This window comes from Bolinopsis microptera, chromosome 3, assembly GCF_026151205.1.
Source record: "Bolinopsis microptera isolate Bmic1 chromosome 3, MBARI_Bmic_1.0, whole genome shotgun sequence".
NCBI lineage: Eukaryota > Metazoa > Ctenophora > Tentaculata > Lobata > Bolinopsidae > Bolinopsis > Bolinopsis microptera.
In genome coordinates this window covers 4399342-4421055 of record NC_087074.1, presented here as the reverse complement: position 1 = coordinate 4421055, position 21714 = coordinate 4399342, and the positions used below count along the sequence as shown (strand labels likewise).

The 21714-nt window shown below is 38.0% G+C and overlaps 3 protein-coding genes across 3 annotated transcripts in view; 1 reads left to right on the top strand and 2 right to left on the bottom strand.

The window, feature by feature from the left end:
• Positions 1-21714, bottom strand: part of LOC134812866 (uncharacterized) — a 912489-nt gene that overhangs the window by 779206 nt on the left and 111569 nt on the right. The window lies entirely within an intron of this gene.
• Positions 68-2338, top strand: LOC134812882 (vacuolar protein sorting-associated protein 29-like). The gene is made up of 6 exons (XM_063820485.1): positions 68-126; positions 293-367; positions 507-623; positions 845-952; positions 1195-1322; positions 1676-2338. The coding sequence occupies exons 1-6, from the start codon at positions 121-123 to the stop codon at positions 1809-1811; spliced, it is 570 nt and encodes a 189-aa protein (XP_063676555.1). The 5' UTR covers positions 68-120; the 3' UTR covers positions 1812-2338.
• On the bottom strand, positions 2750-19955 carry LOC134812860 (uncharacterized). The gene is made up of 15 exons (XM_063820440.1): positions 19878-19955; positions 19553-19748; positions 19318-19436; positions 16686-17525; positions 16450-16543; positions 16125-16244; positions 15572-15869; positions 14886-15306; positions 14317-14757; positions 14068-14180; positions 13725-13863; positions 3981-4073; positions 3694-3822; positions 3412-3542; positions 2750-3184 (listed from the first exon to the last, which is right to left on the bottom strand). The coding sequence occupies exons 1-15, from the start codon at positions 19941-19943 to the stop codon at positions 2968-2970; spliced, it is 3417 nt and encodes a 1138-aa protein (XP_063676510.1). The 5' UTR covers positions 19944-19955; the 3' UTR covers positions 2750-2967.

Here is a 21714-nt window from a genome sequence, read left to right as displayed (position 1 = left end):
ACATTTAGTTTTATCAATTTGTATACGTCGTAGTGTATTCTACATTTCCCCAATAACTATGTTTCTCTTTATAGATTAAGTCAGCAGTAATCTTATAGAGAGCTACCACAGATTAACATCATGGTGGTAAGTTATACCTTTACTTTTAAACTTTACTTTACCTTTTACATGTTTAAACGTTGGACAATTCATCTCAGCTCCATGATTATTTAGCTGGTAAATAAATGGCCGATTTTTGTTATTTTATTAGTCGTTTATCATATTGAATGTCTGATTTGTGAACACATTGCAGTTGGTGTTGGTGATTGGGGACATGCACATGCCATACAGAAAGGCAGCTCTTCCTCAGAAATTCAAGAAACTCCTGGTATGTTAATTGTTATTAGAAATGTTAACCATGTAGTGTAAACTAACAAATATTTACTTCAAGTCTGCTATCATGTACTGATGTACTACTGGTTCAAGTTACACTAGGTATTGGTATTAAGTTACTCTTCTTCTTCCAGGTTCCAGGTAAAATACAACACATATTGTGCACTGGAAATCTCTGCTTACGGGAAACCCATGATTATCTAAAGAACATTGCCAGCGATGTGCATATTGTCAGAGGAGACTTTGATACGGTAATTAGTAAATCATTCTAATTGTAATCTATAGATTATTTTTATCTGGTGATCAATGCCATACTTTACGTGCATTATTTAGATTTTTTAAATAATAATTTTAATGCAAAGGCTCCACAAAATTGTATCCTAGAACCTGAGGATAAATGTACAGAATTATATCGCTTGTTCCATTCGACACAACCTTAATTACATCCTTCAAAAATTTTCTCTCCCACTAGAACACGAGTTACCCAGAACAGAAGGTTGTGACAGTGGGTCAGTTTAAGATTGGTCTAATACATGGCCATCAAGTGGTCCCCTGGGGTGACCACGATGCTATAGCCACGGTTAGTAACCCTTTTTTGTCACGTTTTGCCAGCCATACACAGTAAATTTCCCCATAAAATCTGACCTCTTTATTTTAGAGTGGCACCCGTTTTAAAATATCTCAAATTGGAAGATATTTTTAACTACGATATTTTTAACTTACGAACAGCTGAGTGCTGACCCTGTTAGATTTAATGAGTATTTGACGTGTCTCAGATAAGACGACAACTGTTAGATTTAATGAGTATTTGACGTGTCTCAGATAAGACGACAACTGGACGTGGACGTGATGATTAGTGGACACACTCACAAACTGGAGGCCTATGAGAAAGATGGCAAGTTTTACATCAACCCTGGCTCGGTGACTGGGGCCTACAGCGCTCTAGAGAGGTCAGGAATTATTATTATTTATTATCTTGCTCCCTTATATTACATTTAACATTATAAGTTCAGAGTTACAAGGGTCTAAATTGGTATTCTTTGAAAATATCGAAATTATGGATAGTAAAATAAAGTAAAATAGGATCAAGATCATAATCTGACTAGCTCTACATTTAAACAAACATCTCACGTAATATGTGAACAATCCCTAAAGTAAAGATCTGATCGATTATATTTGGTCATTCTTGCTGAGTGTTGACACATTACTAATCGTTCTAATCCAATTCCCGCTACTTTATCCATCACTAAATTAACTGTACCAATGTGGCTGACGGATGATCTAATATCATCCTATCGTACAGGGATCCTGTGCCAGCATTCATCTTGATGGATATCCAGTCTAATACTCTAGTGACTTACGTGTACAGCTTGGCAAATGATGAGATGGAGGTTAAAAAGATAGAGTTCAAGAAATCAGTTCCTGATAGGGAGGAATAGAGTTTGTAGGAGGACTTCTAATGTGAACTGTGAAGGCCATTATTGGACTATACAATTTGCATATATTCTTGACACGTCAAATTGGCCCGAGCATTTTAAGTTTGTTTGTAGCTAAAGTTCTTAATTATGATTGCTGTGTTGGTATTTTAAACGTTTAAATATCCAATATATGATGGATCAATTAAAATGTTTGGGAATAGGAAGTTAAAATTGGGCATTATACAAGAAGCCTTATCCAAGAAGCCTGACACACCACCGAACATAAAGTACGGTTGAATTAAGGTACGAGGATCTGAGGCGGGTTTAGGGTTTGGGTTAGGGCGGCAGTCCACCGTTATATGTTAGAGCTGATCGGGCTTCTTGGATAGTTCCGAAAATTGTTGGCGTTATGAAAAAAATACCATGCCATGGTTTCTGACGGCTGGATGTCAGTTATGTTTTTCTTTCTTTTTTCTGTTTTCAGCTTTCTTCAATGCAGATATATGTGTAAATGTAATACCCTTTGATTTTGTTTTAATAAATCTCAACTGACTTATATGATTCTACATTACACATCCAATACTGGTTGGCTGGCATCAAAACTGGCAAACTACGCTAGAATCCCCCGCTCATTGTAGAGCGCGAAAGCGGTTGCGATATCCAGAGCACAAATTTCCAGAGCACGCACCAATATATTGCCGTCGCGTCGTATATTAGAAACTCGTGCTACGGCCTCTGTAGGATGAAGAATTACTCATTGTCACGTGACCAAAACTAACGCGTAATGTTTATATCTCTGACCAACAATCCCTACTCTCTTTAAACCGACCCGAGCATGTGTCAAAACCATGTATTGGCTGGTTCAGAATTTAGAGGCCGGCCTAAACCTTGAATCCCTAATCTTTTAAACGTGACGTGAGGGGGCACATGGCCTGGGAGAACAAAGTTTTACCAAAAAGTAACTTAATAATGGTATTAAATAATAACATGTTATCGAACAATTGTCAAACAAATAAAAAAGAAACACTAAACATCCGATGCGGCTCTTCCAGTATCTAACCGCAGTAAAATCGGAAAATGAAATCAATAATGGAGTGGCTTAAAATGTGTATCTAAAAATGTTAAACTATTCTCCCAATAAGTTATAGCATACTTATAGCATAGTAAACTGATGAACTCAGGGGTCAGGCCAATCATCGATATCCGCTAAAATTGAAGCGGGCACTCCGGCCGACTCTACAAGCCAGAAATGGGACGGCAACTGTAGTTCAGCACATGGAATATACTCTTCAAGCTCCACCATTCTCATCTCCACGTTCTGCTCCAAAATCGAGATGATGTCAAAGAACTCTAATCCGTCTCGGTGAACTTCAAATCCGCTATTAACAGTGTTTCTGAGGATCAAATGATATGGATAATGGATAATTGAATGAGTCAATATTAAGGCTATTAAAAAACTTATTCAATAATGACTAACTTAAGACCAATGGACATACAATAATAATAAACTGGCCCTAAGTAAAACTTGAAGGATCCCGTAGTGTCACCAATATCAAAGTTGGCCCAATGCCGGCTGAACTAAATTAAATGTATGGTTTGCTAAAATGAGAGATATACATACAGGTCTTCGTTTCTGTCAAGGTGAGCCCCTTCTGTTTCAGACTTTTCACGCGTAGATTTTACCGCGCGCTCCGCCTTCCAACACTCCTCAATGGCCGAATATAGCGTCTTGTTGCTTCTCGTCTCGAAAACCTGCCGATATACTTAGTTCTAGGCTTTAGATTGGCATGGTTGATAACAGTTGATAATCGAAATATAGCAAAATTCCAAATAATGATAACACAAAACTTGACAGGGTTCTCAGTTTCCTCTGATAAAGATAACATAATATGAAGAGTCTCACCATTCGTAGTGAATCTAAACTGGAACAGGGCAACTTATGGAGAGATCTGATCCATTGACCACACGACTTGTAGATCGCATTACAGCTGACAGTTAGCCCATTCGCATCAAGTGATCCGTAGATCCTCTCCTGCAAAACATGAACATTTAATTCCGCTGCAGCTGGTAATGCCGGAGCTGCTTGGGTACATTAATTGGAGAACCTCGTTTTTTAAATATTTGTAGATAGACAAGGAGTAGGTAATAGTAATTATGATGAATCAATTACATACTGTTTGTGGTACATACGTTGTCTAAGACTGTGTAAATAGCATTGTATCCAGTACCAATCTTATTCTGCTGTATCAAAAACCTGACAATATTGTCCACGGACGCATTTTCCTGCAAAATATTATAAATTGTTATATTATATATTATGCTTCATAAATTTACTGAAATTAATGCAATGAAGCACATATTGTTTGGTAAGCGTCAAGTTGAAGTCTTTATAATAAGTGATATGATCATATCACGGCTAAACTCTAAAGTTTTAAAGGACCCTATTTATCAGGTTTTTAGCCTAAAGCAATCACAATTAACGTCTTTAACTAATCTATTTCGAGATGATCTATTTTGAAATGATTATCGCACTTTAGATAAGTTCAGTAGAACCTTTCTGTGGACTAAGGACTCAATTATCAGACACTTGATCTGATAAGTAGAAGAAATTCATTCTAAGAAACATACTTTTGTTAATATCAGAATCTCAAAATTAATCTCTCAGATCATCAGTAGTACTGGTGGCCAGGTATTATAATTGAGCAACGGTACGTATCGCAACCTGAATACAATTATCATATAGGTGTCAAAACATATTTCGCAGTTGGATGGCGAAGAAACGGCACATATATATAAAAACGTTCGACAGTGGTGGTATGATTAGTAATATGATCGTATCACGATAAATTGTTTCTCTTTTTTGCTATTTCTGACTTTAAGGCCTGAACGATGGGATTTTCGACCGATTTATTGTTTGCCCTTTTTAAAGTTTGCACGAATTATATTTTGAAGATCACAGGATGTTCACGAACCTTATAAATCTCCCAAATTATGAAATACATGAATATTTTACCAACGAAACTATGAAGTAGTTCTCTAAGCAGTACTCTGTGCGTAGTTAAGACAAAATCTTGGTATTTAAGCATTAACAACCCCACGCACACAGCCACAAGGTCCCAGTAATATGTCAATACACATCGGCTACAAGTCAGACATAATCGACACCTACCTTTCAACGGACACACTGAAAATCAGATACTCCCAACTAACCAGACAACAGATCCGGCTGATAAAGTCGTCGTGGGAGATGATGGGGGACGACTTCATGATGAACAGCCAGCTCCTCTTCTCCAGACTCATGAAGGAAGCCCCGGACTCTATCGACCTGTTCACCTTTGCCAAGGGCAGTGGAATGTACAACCCCAACTACGAGCTGGACATGAAGAGACACAGTCTGAAAGTGGTGAACGCTATCTGCTGGGCTGTATCCAAGTGCGACAAATTCCACGAGATTAAACCTGACTTGATAAAGCTGGGTGAACGGCACAGGAATTACGGGCTGAAACTCTGCTACATTCTGCCAATGGAAGCAGTGATAATGGATCTAATCAAGGAGTACCTGGGACACCTGTTCACAGAGGAGATAGAGGAGGCGTGGGGTGTGTTTCTGAAGATCCTCCTCTACTCCATCTTCAGTACCCTGCTCCGTAAACATCACAGTAAGAGACGGCAGAGGATCTTCATCAGGAGTATAGACGGTAAGATTATAGCTACAACAGATAAGAGGGTATTCGTGTTCTGGGTGATCGTGTCCACGCTGTTTGTTGGATGGCTGAGGATCACATTTGAGAGGTATAAGATTATATTCTAGTGTCAGATGATTGAGACATACTCTAATGGAAGGTGACTGAGAATAACATATGAGATGTACGAAACAATCTTCTCAGATATCACTCTTCATAAACAATCCAGAATTCAGCAGTATCTGCTAAACCGTGTGAGATACATTTGTTTCAAATTCGTGATGTTTTTGGAGACGGACAACAACTAAAAGTGAAAATACAATAATAAATATTAGGTAACAACATTCTGCCAACAGTGTTAATATTCGGATTTGTAAATAAAAATCTTTTAACTTATCAGATTAACGAAAAAGATAATAATAAGGTCGTTGCAATTTGTGATTCAATTTTATTAGTCGGCGAAAAAAGTCTGATGACAATCGATGGAGTGCAGCAATTTTCGGATCAACAAACCATCTCAGGATAAGTTTTCAAGAATCAGAACTTGCTGGAACTTTGATTTCGGTCGGAGGAAGCCCACAGCAGAAAGCTTAACAAAACGAAAAATTGTATTTTCAAAATCCTGTCCCATTTTCAAATATGAAATTTTTTGAACACAAATTTGACAGATTGGTTGAACTTTTTGCCCAGAAACCAATTAGTCAGTTAATTGATGATGGTATGAAACCAGATTGAGGTATTGGGAGTCAAAATCCCGAATAAAATTGCAAAATCATATTGTCCCAATCTCTGTCCCATTTTCGGTTTTTGAAGATGAAATTTCCAGGACCGAAATTTTACAGTTTTGACTGATTTTTTCACCCGCAACCAATTAGTAAGTCAACTATAGATGCCATATGACACGATTGAGGTGCTGGAACTTCGATTTCGGTCGGAGGAAGCCCACAGCAGAAAGCTTAACAAAACGAAAAATTGTATTTTCAAAATCCTGTCCCATTTTCAAATATGAAATTTTTTGAACACAAATTTGACAGATTGGTTGAACTTTTTGCCCAGAAACCAATTAGTCAGTTAATTGATGATGGTATGAAACCAGATTGAGGTATTGGGAGTCAAAATCCCGAATAAAATTGCAAAATCATATTGTCCCAATCTCTGTCCCATTTTCGGTTTTTGAAGATGAAATTTCCAGGACCGAAATTTTACAGTTTTGACTGATTTTTTAACCCGCAACCAATTAGTAAGTCAACTATAGATCATGCCATATGACACGATTGAGGTGCTGGAACTTCGATTTCGGTCGGATGAAGCCCACAGCAGAAAGCTTAACAAAACAAAAAGTTGTATTTTCAAAATCCTGTCCCATTTTCAAATATGAAATCTTTTGAACACAAACTTGACAGTTTGGATGAACTTTTTGCCAAGAAACCAATTAGTCAGTTAATTGATGATGGTATGAAACCAAATTGAGGTACTGGGAGTCAAAATCCCGAATAAAATTGCAAAATCATATTGTCCTAATCTCTGTCCCATTTTCAGTTTTTGAAGATGAAATTTCCAGGACCGAAATTTTACAGTTTTGACTAATTTTTTCACCTGCAACCAATTAGTAAGTCAACTATAGATGCCATATGACACGATTAAGGTGCTGGAACTTTGATTTCGGTCGGAGGAAGCCCACAGCAGAAAGCTTAACAAAACGAAAAGTTGTATTTTCAAAATCCTGTCCCATTTTCAAATATGAAATTTTTTGAACACAAACTTGACAGTTTGGATGACCTTTTTGTCCAGAAACCAATTAGTCAGTTAATTGATGATGGTAAGAAACCAGATTGAGGTACTGGGAGTCAAAATCCCGAATAAAATTGCAAAATCATATTGTCCCAATCTCTGTCCCATTTTCAGTTTTCGAAGATGAAATTTCCAGGACTGAAATTTTACAGTTTTGACTGATTTTTTCACCCGCAACCAATTAGTAAGTCAACTATAGATGCCATATGACACGATTGAGGTGCTGGAACTTCGATTTCGGTCGGAGGAAGCCCACAGCAGAAAGCTTAACAAAACGAAAAATTGTATTTTCAAAATCCTGTCCCATTTTCAAATATGAAATTTTTTGAACACAAATTTGACAGATTGGTTGAACTTTTTGCCCAGAAACCAATTAGTCAGTTAATTGATGATGGTATGAAACCAGATTGAGGTATTGGGAGTCAAAATCCCGAATAAAATTGCAAAATCATATTGTCCCAATCTCTGTCCCATTTTCGGTTTTTGAAGATGAAATTTCCAGGACCGAAATTTTACAGTTTTGACTGATTTTTTCACCCGCAACCAATTAGTAAGTCAACTATAGATGCCATATGACACGATTGAGGTGCTGGAACTTCGATTTCGGTCGGATGAAGCCCACAGCAGAAAGCTTAACAAAACAAAAAGTTGTATTTTCAAAATCCTGTCCCATTTTCAAATATGAAATCTTTTGAACACAAACTTGACAGTTTGGATGAACTTTTTGCCCAGAAACCAATTAGTCAGTTAATTGATGATGGTATGAAACCAAATTGAGGTACTGGGAGTCAAAATCCCGAATAAAATTGCAAAATCATATTGTCCCAATCTCTGTCCCATTTTCAGTTTTTGAAGATGAAATTTCCAGGACCGAAATTTTACAGTTTTGACTAATTTTTTCACCTGCAACCAATTAGTAAGTCAACTATAGATGCCATATGACACGATTAAGGTGCTGGAACTTTGATTTCGGTCGGAGGAAGCCCACAGCAGAAAGCTTAACAAAACGAAAAGTTGTATTTTCAAAATCCTGTCCCATTTTCAAATATGAAATTTTTTGAACACAAACTTGACAGTTTGGATGACCTTTTTGTCCAGAAACCAATTAGTCAGTTAATTGATGATGGTAAGAAACCAGATTGAGGTACTGGGAGTCAAAATCCCGAATAAAATTGCAAAATCATATTGTCCCAATCTCTGTCCCATTTTCAGTTTTCGAAGATGAAATTTCCAGGACTGAAATTTTACAGTTTTGACTGATTTTTTCACCCGCAACCAATTAGTAAGTCAACTATAGATGCCATATGACACGATTAAGGTGCTGGAACTTTGATTTCGGTCGGAGGAAGCCCACAGCAGAAAGCTTAACAAAACGAAAAGTTGTATTTTCAAAATCCTGTCCCATTTTCAAATATGAAATTTTTTGAACACAAATTTGACAGTTTGGATGAACTTTTTGCCCAGAAACCAATTAGTCAGTTAATAGATGTGGATACTGGTGGGGAGGTGAAACACATTTGTTTACTTTAATAGTAAGCACATGTTCAGCGGGTTGAGGAGGTGAAACACATTTGTTTACATTTTTAGGGTAAGCACATGTTCAGCGGGTTGAAGAGATGATACACATTTTGTATTATAGAAGGCTTGTAACACTTGTAACGCTTTCTTGTTACCCCCCTTTGAAGGCCCCGAATTATTTTCTGAACGAAAGCTCAAAAATAACCGAGAAATCGACCTTCTTATTAACTCATTTTGATGACTGTTTCTGACCTAAAATTGCACGAAAAATCGATTTAGCTAGGTTTCAGAACCTATAAACACTTCCTTATCCATCAAAATTGATGTTTTATAGTTGATAAGAGCAACAAGCAACATATGTTTTGATCCTTCGGTTCTACTCATGACCTAGGCAGTTAAGCTGAACCCGACAGATCGAGGCAATCCTCACCTTAACTGATCAAACTGGTACTAACACAATTTTCAGATATAAATGTTCTTTGCGATACGTTTATTGCAGCTTTGCAACTTGAGTGATGACCAGAGTACGAAAACACACACCAGGTAAGCAACTCACTTTTGGTGACTGTTCCTCACGAACATTCTGATCCTCCAACATATGAACAGCTAGGGAGATCGTCTCCTTAACAAATCGGACAGGTACTATCACAATTTCCAGAGCACAGCATGATAACAAACTCAAAAGAAACACAACGAAGGTAGGTTACCAACACCACAATATAACAATTATACTAACAACTGAATTAAATTTATTCTGTCGACGGGCAGCCCTGATGTGCTCCGTCATCCTCAACGAGCGACCACTTGTAATAGAGGTGTTATGTCATGTGACACCGATCCGTCCAATCACAAACAGGACGAGTCAGCAGATCGATATCGTGTGTTTACTTTCCTTATCTTTATTTGACCCTCTGTTCACATTGTTATCTCTACCACATCTTGGCTCGGCAAGGTCCGCGTGGCGCGTGCAATATCTGCACCGCAGTAAACACGCCATGATTACGTCATGAACTTGAAATAGTGTGATTGTTGTACTTATATAACCGTGCCTATTGCCCACGTACAAAGGTACAATACAAACTGTTGGGGGGGGGGGGGGTTAGACTAAGATAAACAACCGATCTTGATAGTGTGTTGGTCGCTCCTCCAACTGACTGTGATGATAATTCTGTTCAATCAGGAACGGAACAATAACATTGTTTAGTTATAGCATGTTTCGGTTTAGTTGTCCAATTGCGTATTATTAAAAACATTTACTCTAATATGAGGTCGCGATTGTGAACTGAGTGAGATCCAAATGATGAACTGTGCTTTAAGTTTACACCAACTGGAAGCAAAGGAATAATGCATATATCCATGAGTGCTGCTTTGCTTAACTTTGACAGTAAGTGTTTAAAAACAGAATTTAGGACACCCCAACACTAGGATTGTGATTGACTGTACCGAGGTATGATTTGAGTCCATTACCAGAACCGAATGAGCAGCTACAACTTTAGAGCTCAGACAAAATTATGAAAGTCACAGCAGATAAGTTGACGCAATATTTCGCTTTGAACGTGACCAGTGAATTGGTGTTCTCTACAGCAGTACAATTACGGCGGTGTGCGAATTGTGATGTTCAAAATTTCATTTTGTTATTGCAGCTGTAGCAATTGAAAATTCCTACAATCCACAGGTCCCAATTGAAGCTCCGTCCAACATTGAGTCGGGCGCCAGATGTTACAGCCATTATAAGTGTAAGTTCAGTCGATCATACCTTTCAATAATGCTGAACCTGCAACGTAAATTACAGATCTTCTGCTTCCGTACCTCATACAATTTCCCTTGCATAATCGTTCTGTTCCATCTCCAGCTACGCACACAGCCAAGTTACTGATCGGAATTGCGCCCAGTGCGCAATTCCAATCACGTATGTCAGCCGCTGCTACCCTGGTGGCACAACCGATAAGGAAATTGTAGTGGATAGTGCCATACTGCAGAAGCTGACTGTTGGTGACAACGTGATGGCTGACAAGGGGTTCCTCATTCACGACATTTTGTCCGAAGGTAAGTTCCAACCGTGCTACACTCGAAATATGAGATTTTTCTGAACGGGCCCCTATAACACTAACAGTTGAAACCAACTTAAATCGTAGTATTTATATTTTTGTATGCTGATTGCGAATCACCCAAATGATGCTCCTCTGGCGAGATAACGTGCTATGACCTGTGGTTTCTAATTTCTCGTTAAGGTTTCAACGTCACGTAACAGTTGAGTGTAGAGTGATGAATCAACGTCCGGTTAGTTAAGAATGAGCGGCATAAAAAGCGAATTAAATTTCAGGAGTTACCCTAAACATCCCAGCGGGGATGTGGGGCAAGACTCAGTTCACGCCGGAAGAAGTAGCAGCCAGCAGAAAAGTCAGCATCGCCCGCATCCACGTGGAACGCTCAATTGGCTATCTGAAGCGGTACAAGATTTTGGAAAACAAAGTTGTGGCGAAGATGTTGCCTTATCTGAGCGACATCGCATTCGTGTGTACCCAACTTGTTAATTTGAACCCTGTTTTTTTGAGGGAAGTGGACAGTGATTTTTTTTTAAATGACCAGGTCTGCTTAAATAACTAAAAAATTATGTTAATATTCTGTTCATGACTGGACGATAAGTTCCTACAATCCCCCCCCCCCCCCCCCAACAGTTTGTATTGTACGTGGGCAATGGGCACGGTTATATAAGTACAACAATCACACCATTTCATGGCGTGATTACCGCGGTGCAGATATTGCACGTGGACCTTGCCGAGCCGAGATGTGGTAGAGATAACAATGTGAACAGAGGGTCAAATAAAGATAAGGAAAGTAAACACACGATACCGGACGGATCGGTGTCACATGACAGAACACCTCTATTACAAGTGGTCGCTCGTTGAGGATGACGGAGCACATCAGGGCTGCCCGTCGTCAGAATAAATTTAATTCAGTTGTTAGTATAATTTTTATATTGTGGTGTTGGTAACCTATCTTCGTTGTGTTTCTTTTGACTTTGTTATGCTCTGGAAATTGTGAAAATTACGCTCTGGAAATTGTGATAGTACCTGCTCTGGAAATTGTGATAGTACCTGTTCGATTTGTTAAGGAGACGATCTTCCTGTTCATATGTATGTTATATATGGTAATTTATTATGTAACTTATTTATGTATATTATTCCTTAGTCTCGTATGACCATAGTTGGTACTACAATAAGTGGGTTTCACTTCTAAGCTACCCTATACTAAGATACTAAATTGTTACAGGATCAGAATGTTCGTGAGGAACAGTCACCAAAAGTGACTGCTGTGTGTTTTCGTACTCTGGTCTTCACTCAAGTTGCAAAGCTGCAATAAACGTATCGCAAAGAACATTTATATCTGAAAATTGTGTTAGTACCAGTTTGATCAGTTAAGGTGAGGATTGCCTCGATCTGTCGGGTTCAGCTTAACTGCCTAGGTCATGAGTAGAACCGAAGGATCAAAACATATGTTGCTTGTTGCTCGTATCAACTATAAAACATCAATTTTGAGGGATAAGGAAGTGTTTATAGGTTCTGAAACCTAGCTAAATCGATTTTTCGTGCAATTTTAGGTCAGAAACAGTCATCAAAATGAGTTAATAAGAAGGTCGATTTCTCGGTTATTTTTGAGCTTTCGTTCAGAAAATAATTCGGGGCCTTCAAAGGGGGGTAACAAGAAAGCGTTACAAGTGTTACAAGCCTTCCATAATACAAAATGTGTATCATCTCTTCAACCCGCTGAACATGTGCTTACCCTAAAAATGTAAACAAATGTGTTTCACCTCCTCAACCCGCTGAACATGTGCTTACTATTAAAGTAAACAAATGTGTTTCACCTCCCCACCAGTATCCACATCTATTGATGATGGTATGAAACCAGATTGAGGTACTGGGAGTCAAAATCCCGAATAAAATTGCAAAATCATATTGTCCCAATCTCTGTCCCATTTTCAGTTTTCGAAGATGAAATTTCCAGGACTGAAATTTTACAGTTTTGACTGATTTTTTCACCTGCAACCAATTAGTAAGTCAACTATAGATGCCATATGACACGATTGAGGTGCTGGAACTTTGATTTCGGTCGGAGGAAGCCCACAGCAGAAAGCTTAACAAAACGAAAAGTTGTATTTTCAAAATCCTGTCCCATTTTCAAATATGAAATTTTTTGAACACAAACTTGACAGTTTGGATGAACTTTTTGTCCAGAAACCAATTAGTCAGTTAATTGATGATGGTAAGAAACCAGATTGAGGTACTGGGAGTCAAAATCCCGAATAAAATTGCAAAATCATATTGTCCCAATCTCTGTCCCATTTTCTGTTTTCGAAGATGAAATTTCCAGGACTGAAATTTTACAGTTTTGACTGATTTTTTTCACCCGCAACCAATTAGTAAGTCAACTATAGATGCCATATGACACGATTAAGGTGCTGGAACTTTGATTTCGGTCGGAGGAAGCCCACAGCAGAAAGCTTAACAAAACAAAAAGTTGTATTTTCAAAATCCTGTCCCATTTTCAAATATGAATTTTTTTGAACACAAACTTGACAGTTTGGATGAACTTTTTGCCCAGAAACCAATTAGTCAGTTAATTGATGATGGTATGAAACCAGATTGAGGTACTGGGAGTCAAAATCCCGAATAAAATTGCAAAATCATATTGTCATAATGAAATTTCCAGGACCGAAATTGTACAGTTTTGACTGAATTTATCTCAAGTTAACAATGAAACAGTTAACTATAGATGACAAGACCCAATTGATGTAGTTGAAGTCAATATCTTGGATATCAGGCTTCGCAAAATTGAAAATCATCAAAATTGAAATGTTTGTCCGGAAGAACATTTACTTGTAGCATGTTTTATCATCTGAGGGTATAATCACTATTCAGTATTAATTTTGAAATAATAATACCTCAGATGGAAGGGGAATAACAGGTACAGGACTACACTGTCCCACTACTGTTATCTTATCACTGTTTTGTAACAGATCCTTCTTAGCTACGTAGTTTGTCAATGTATCGTGTGGTGGCGACTGGTCAGTCTTCATATTTCTGAATATAATATCATTCAAAAAGTGATTGATTGCCATGAAGGAAATTCGAAGAGAATAGAACAATTTTAAGAAGCTACTCTATATAATGTGCACTGCAAGAACTAAGATAATATAGTCTACTGAAAGCAAAGAACACATTTATCAATCTCGAGATAAGAAGATAATCACGTATGATAAGACTGGGATAAGATAAGGCAGATACCTGATATTAGGGGAAAGATGGATAGTTTCCAGATTATCCAGAGCTTTGTGTGCCTGGACACGTGTCACTATCTGCTCTGAAGTCTTGCGCTTCACATTTCTTATCTTTATCTCCTGAAATACATAGTTACATTAATTCTCTACTTCCCTATAATACTTCTGAAGGTGAACATATTTTGTGAACAGACCTGTAATTCCTCTTAATTTTCCCTAAAAACAAAGTACATTAAACAAGGAATAAAGGACTAACCTTAACAAGAGGAGAAGGGTAAGGGTAACAGGGTAACATGGTAGCAGAATTGATAAGAGAAGATCGAGGTGGTGTACAGGTCCCCACATCCCTGATCGTTCTCTCCGGGGTCCTGAACATGGGGTCAAGTTGGGTAGGAGCACTGGAGTTTGAGGGAGGTGGGGTCCTGAACATGGGGTCAAGTTGGGTAGGAGCACTGGAGTTTGAGGGAGGTGGGGTCCTGAACATGGGGTCAAGTTGGGTAGGAGCACTGGAGTTTGAGGGAGGTGGGGTTCTCAGTGATGGAGGTGTTGAACCTGGTGACGAAAGAGGTGATTGGGAGGATGACGCAGGTGATTTGGGAGATGTTGGAGAAGATTTGGAGCGCCGCCGTCTTGGTTGTTTTGGTGAACCTCGGAGTTCTCGAACTCTTGCAGGAAGGGTAGGTGAGTCACCAGACAACTGAAACAATGATTATTTGTATTTTTTCAATCAGCATACAAATCAATTATGTCAGTCCTGTAAAAGGAACAATCATGCAGCTTAGATATACATTTTTATTATCGAAAATTATAAATTTCAGGTAATACCTTGGTCTGCAATATAGGCTGGGATAAAGTACACTCTCCTTTCTCAAGCTTGATCTTTTGTAATCTGAAGAAATTCTCGATAACAACTTGAGATTCCCTCTGTTCCTCTGTTCGAATTCTGGGACTTCTAGGACTTCTTTTCGGGCTACTCTCAGTAGATTTAAGAACGTCAGCCAACTTTTTCGGCGACTTGACGTTCACCATTATCGTTTGATATTGGATTTCTGGTTTCGGTTGAATGGGTTTGAACCTTCTAGACTGATTCTGCTGATGACTTGTGTCCGGAGTGATTGGAGGTATAGCTTCCTGGACGAGTTGAGTTGTCCTAGACGGAGACAGTTGCTTTGCTTTCTCCGCAGTCTTCCTTGATTTCCTTGATTTCCTGGGTTTCTCGGAGACAACTTCACCTTGTACAATGCATCTGATAGTGAAACGTATGTAAAAAATTTGAAATAGTGAATAAGTTTGGACCGCAATTTCAAACATTTTTGATATAAGGACAATGCAAGGTACCCAAATTGTTAAATTGGGCGGCCACTCTAATATCTCCGTCATTTACAGTTGACTAAGATGTACTTTAAACTGACCATAACATCAAGAACAAGACTACAGCAGCATTTAGACAAACAAATAAAATAACTATCAGGGATGACATGGAAATTGGAAGAAAAGCATTGGTTACTCACAGCGCTTCTCTTCTGTAAGGTTTATTCTTTTCTGTTGATTCCTTCTTCGTTCTCCCTCTACTCTGCTTCCGCTTAGTCAACACAGTACCCCTAATATCTGTAAGGTCTACCTCCTTCACATTAGGTTTGGTCTCTGATAAGTTAGGTTTGTTCTCTGATAAGTTAGGTTTGTTCTCGGTGTAGAGTTCCCGGAGATTCAGTACTATATCTCTGTACTGCATGTAAACTTTAGTCAGGGAGTTTAGCTCTTTTTCCAGTTCTGACATCAGTCGCGGGTACAGCTTCGGTGTTACTTTGCCTGTGATCACGTGACTTGGATATTTTACAATTTAATTTACCAATAATAATGAATATTCATGGTGAATCAAAACTTCCAATAAATCGGGTATTGATTTACAGTTAATACAAGTAAATGATTCAAATAATTTTTGCATTTGAAGGACCTGATATTTGTTCATTTGTAAGTGATTTTATCGAATTTTGGTTGCTGTATCTTAACTCTTAAGATTAAAGCTAATTTTTAATAAAAATAACAAAAGTAAAATAATCTTACAGTCAGCTTGTGCTCTATCATGATCTTTACGGTTCTGTATCTTGATAGAACCCATCAGTTGACTACACTCCATCAGCTTACCTCTGATTACCATCCTAGAGTCTGTCATCTTACGATACACTGTAAAATTATTTCTTTAAAAGCGATAGGATGAAACTTTAATGGTGAGAAAGAGTGGGTAAAGATGTAAGCTTTGAGCCGATCTAATGTAAATTGGCTGTTTATCGATCATACCGAAATTGGAAATGATAATAAAAGTCAATATGATCACAAATCTTTGAATATGTACATTGTATATCATATCACAACATTTATAGTTAATTACCAGTCATAGATCTGCAAACCCTGACATTCTTCTGACACAATTTAAAAGTAGTACAAATTTCGTTCATTACTGCTGCCCGCTGAACTATGTTTTTCTGAAAAAAAAAGATTTAAACAAATAAGTAAAGAGTCTCGCCGAGGGAAACTTATTCCATTTGAATAAAGGATAATAAATACAATAACAAGTATGAATATTGACTAAAATAACAAAAAAAACAGTGGACCACTTGCACTTACAGATATCTTAGTTTTGGCACGGTAACCTCTGGCTCTGAGAGACTGATTAGAAGGGCTTTCCAATCTGTGATAAGAATTGTTTTCTTGGCTCCCGTTGGAATCTGGTTGACTGGGAAACTTTCCACTGTCATATCTACCATCAAGCTGAGAAAAGGGAATTTCCAGTTGAGAAGCACCAAAACCGTCAGACGGATTCCCGAAATTCTCGTTACTTTTGTTAAATTTGAAATTATTCTCATTCCGATCTCCTTTTTGGGTAATTTGAGGAGAGTTAGAACTAGAGCCTACATCTGAGGTAACTTTATGGCGCTCTCTTGAACCGCTTAAAAGTCCTTGGGGGACAGTAGCGAACTCCATGCCAAGAAGTGTGAAATCACCCTGCTGAGTTGAAGTCTTACACGGTATTTCCATGGGGACCTGACAGGATATTCGCAGGTCACGCAATTTCTCAGAGATATTTGTGTTGTTTTGTTGTCGCAAACATTGGCCTGTAATGGGGCGGGATAGATCATAGATAGGAGTTTTTATAAGTTTCTCTGCCTGATCTGAAAGTGATTCCATTGGAGGAGTTCTAATGCCAGAATTCGGCCTCTGTTCTGATTTGTCTGACTTGCTATCTGAAGGTTTGCTCTCAGTTTTGCCGTCAGTCAAGAAAGATTCAGAAAACACTGGACTATCCGCTGCAGCTGAGATTTGGGTTACAACTTGAGATTTTTGTTGAGTGTAAGTTTCGAATTCGGTGAAACTTGAGGGGATGGTAGGCTGGCGGTTACAGTCGGTGAGATCTCTATCAAGTAAACTGGCTACCGAACAATCACTCTTACGAGGCTCAATCTTTTCCTGTGTGAGAGAAATTATTGTTATAACATGTTTAAGCAAACATACAGTAGAAGTTATTACACAAAATACCTTATTGCTGTAATCTATGGATGTGCATATGGTCAAGTTCGGAGACAACTTGTACATAAAATCAGTCACTAATTACACTCATTTCACTGCCATAAACGGTAAAATTAATTATAATTCCTCTGACAGTCCAAGGGGTACAGGCTCTTCAGATATTATACTCCTAACCTTTCTATAATGATATCTGGGTTCAAAATTTAAATAACTCAACCTTGGTGGAGACAGTGGCCACCTGAAAATTACAAAAATAAAGGAGCTGTAAATCACTTATGAAAAAAATATTTACTCCAAATTTCACAATTTAAAGTTACGTAAGACAGGTGGGTACTCAAAAAGTGCCGGTTGAGCAGGTTTGTCTGCTCAACACAGGTGGAGCAGCTCACTGACTACATGAGCTAATATAAGTGACTAGAACTAACCCTCTCATGCTTTTTAATTGCTCCAAAGTCTTAATATTTAATATTATGGGTTATACCAATCATATTTCATAGAATAGGATCCTCAGAATCGGCTCAACCGAGGTGGAGACAGCATAACATGCAGTTCAAAATCTGTTATTCTGTAGTTTAGGAGCTGTAGAGTGACTGTGGCAGTCCATTTGCAATACCAATGATTCTAAATCATCTACCAACTCATATTACAAGGCATCCTTGCTGAAAAGTACACTCAACATAGGTGGAGACTCAAATTTGGCAAATTTTGGCGTAAATTTGACCTCAGAAGTCAAGGTTCTCCACCGCGGTTGAGTGGTTGATGGCTAGTTTGATGAGTTGTATACATGCTAAAGGGTCACCCAATGTTATTTCTTCCAGAAATCAACTGCCAAAGCTCAACTCAACCCGGTGGGGCCAGTTTTAATGCATTTTTTAATGTTTTAATGTTTAATCAACAATTTCTCCACCTTGTTGAGCACCTTTTCACAACTTTGATAGTTTTTTCATTTGCTAGAACACTTTGCTTTAAGACAGAAGGGATAACAGTTTTATGATCCCCTACAGTAGCAGTTAACAGAGCAGATTAGAATTAGTGATAAAACCAATGAATTTAGGCATGTTTAATGTAGGCTTTTTACTGTTTCTTAATGAAAGATCTCCACCCTGTTGAGCGTCAATGGAAAAAACAAAATTTAACGGGAAGTAGAAAAGGCCGAGACGCAACTTTCTAGCTAACCTAGAACTCTCTAAACCTTTCTCCACCCCCGGTTGAGCAGCTTTGAAAAGTGCATTTAATTTCTCCACCTCGGTTGAGCACTTAAATAAAATATTGATAAAGCCATCAGATTGCAAATTTGATGTAGTTTGTGTTACCAATAACCTTTTCCACCTTAATCAAAAGTTTCTTCAACCAGAGCCAGTCTCCACCTTTAATCTCCACCTTTTAAGGGTTTGTTTAATACCACCTGTATCTGCTCAACCGTTCAACCTTTTAATTTTTTTTTTACTCAGAGAAAGTCCTGAAAAATGTCTTGTCAGCCTTATAATCAGGGAGTTTCATTCTGTGTTGAGCTGGCTCCACCACACACTTCTAAAAAAGTAAAAAATGTACAGGTTGTCTCCGAACTTGACCATATGCATGTCGCCCAAACATTTTCCTATGTTTTCAATTCCAAGGCAAGGCAATGAAAATTGGAAATGCATTATAAATTAGTACTAAGCATCTTATCAAATGCATCACTTTCTTTGAAATGATGGGTGTCGCACATTGTAAAACTCTGATATTTACGAACTTGTTTGAGTACGATGGGAGAGTCGATTACGGTGTCTTGTGGCGAGCTGAGATCAAGGTCAATGACAGGTTTTACAGATGTTGTTGCTGGTGTGCCAGCTTGACTGAAACCATCTTCTTCTGAAAGTTATGTTATTAAAATAACAAGTTACAGTTGGTCTTCTTCGCAAGATTAGCATAGTACTAACGGGGTTAAAAGCTACAAAGAAACTGGTGAAATGTTTAAAACTTGTTACTTGGAGACGGAGTATTGAAGAGACTGTATGCTTGAGAAAATGCCAAGAAAGTTTCAGGTGACATAACACTGGTAGGTGTAGGAGTAACAGGGAGGGTTTGCTGGTCTAGAAGCATTGGAGAATGTGAGGGTAGAGGGATAACTGGAGAAATGTGCGACTCAGGGATAGACTCTGACTTTATCAGCTGACTTAAAACCTGTGATGTGTTTGGTGAAGAAAAAATGTATGGAAAAACAAACCATGAAAATAATCACATTTCACAGGCTAATGAAAGCAGATCGCAAATCGAAAGCAACATTGATGTCCGTTGGATGATTCGGTTTACCTGACTCATTTCGCCCGATGGCGAACTCAGAGCAGCAGTTAATGCAGCATTCTTTTGCGACAGCATTTCTGGAGAGTCCATCACCAATAAATGACGGTCAGAGAGTCAGAAAATCCACAGATCGATTATAGAAAACGGAAATCGAGAAATTGGGTGGCGACTTGAACGGTGAATGTGTAATTTGAGCGCTCGATTCAATATCAGTTGTGGACTGTTATCCCAATTAAACATTAAATAACCTCGCGCCGCGCAATGGTTACAAAAATAGAAAATAGCGGCACAGTACATAACATATCAGTACAGTGTAGGGCAACCTTACCTGAGGACTCCAGGCTTATTAGTGTTTATAAACATAGTATATTATAAGTTTTAATGACTTACCAAGACGTGTGCCGAGGCCGAGTTGGACTATTTAATATTTATATTGCACATACTTTGTACTAATTACACATTTAATAAAACAAATTTTAGTATAAAACAAATTTTATTTTATACCCACGATCAATTCATATTTAGTAAATATATTTAAAGTCAAAATAACCATTTCACATAAGTGGTGTTATTATAATAAAATAATTTGTGATAAATTAATAAATTAATTTACACTCAAAAATGAAGAAAAAAATGTTTACCTAATGCAACATTGTATAACGTCGTGATCCCCACGGTCGTTTCACTTTATGATTGATGATCGTCCTGACGATACAGGGGAGCCGCGCACGAGTGCGCGGCGGGTCATACAACGTATGACAATGGACAAGTGCAAAGTGCAAAGTGCAACACTGGTTCGGCGCGCGGCTGATCGGATCGAAAAGGTTTGGTTTGCATTTACTAACTACAATGTACAGCGTATTGCTCTAACCAGAGCCCTCTCGCTTGCAGTATACACATGGCTATGTGAATACAGCGTACACGAAAAGATAACTTACTGAATCTTTTAATACTAAATACACATTAATTCAGATGTTGTTCAATGACATGAGCATTGAGCTAGCCACAAAAATGTTCAAATTATGTAGGAGGGTAAAGGACAAAATTGCCAGTAATGCTTCTTTGTGCCGTATTAACGCGGACATGGACAATTTTGAAAAATTGAATTGCATTGCATTGTACAAACATCGCCTGTTAACATAAACACCAAATAATATAATATATAACATATTGAACAGCTGCTAAAGCCACTTAATAATAAGTATATAAGTATTTACTCGATAATGAAATTAACGGGTGATACTCGTAAAATATCTGTTCCATATATTGGACCGTCGACGACTCCAACTCGGCGCGCGTCCTGGTAGGTTGTAAACCTACAATAATGAAACTGAATTTTATTTTGGTAAGAACTAGAGCTGAGAGCAAACACAAAACATGTTTAAATTATGAAAGTAAAGCAACTATGAAAACCAGTAAACCGTCAAAGCTGTATTCAAAATTAAAAATTCATTATAATATTTGCCACAAATGTCCAAACGTGCTAAATCACTTTTATATATAATAGTGTATGTACTAAGAGCATCAACTTGCGGGTGAACATTTTATGTCTCAAAACCCAACATATTATACATCATTGGAAAGGTCTCATTGAGTAGAGTCATATGGTACCAAGTTTTGGGGAAATGGCTGCTCCTAGCGAAAGTTATAGCCCGTCAAAGTCCCAAAATTGTCACTTTAGACAACGGGGCGGGGCATCGTGTTCTTAAAGTTTTTAACGAATTTTTTTTAAAGCATATTGTTTATCACATTTTTTTACACAAGGTTTGCTGTATGCCGTAATTTTTAATCCATTATTACAGTCACAATCAATTTATTTTGTCATCAGAGTTTGAATTACGTAAAG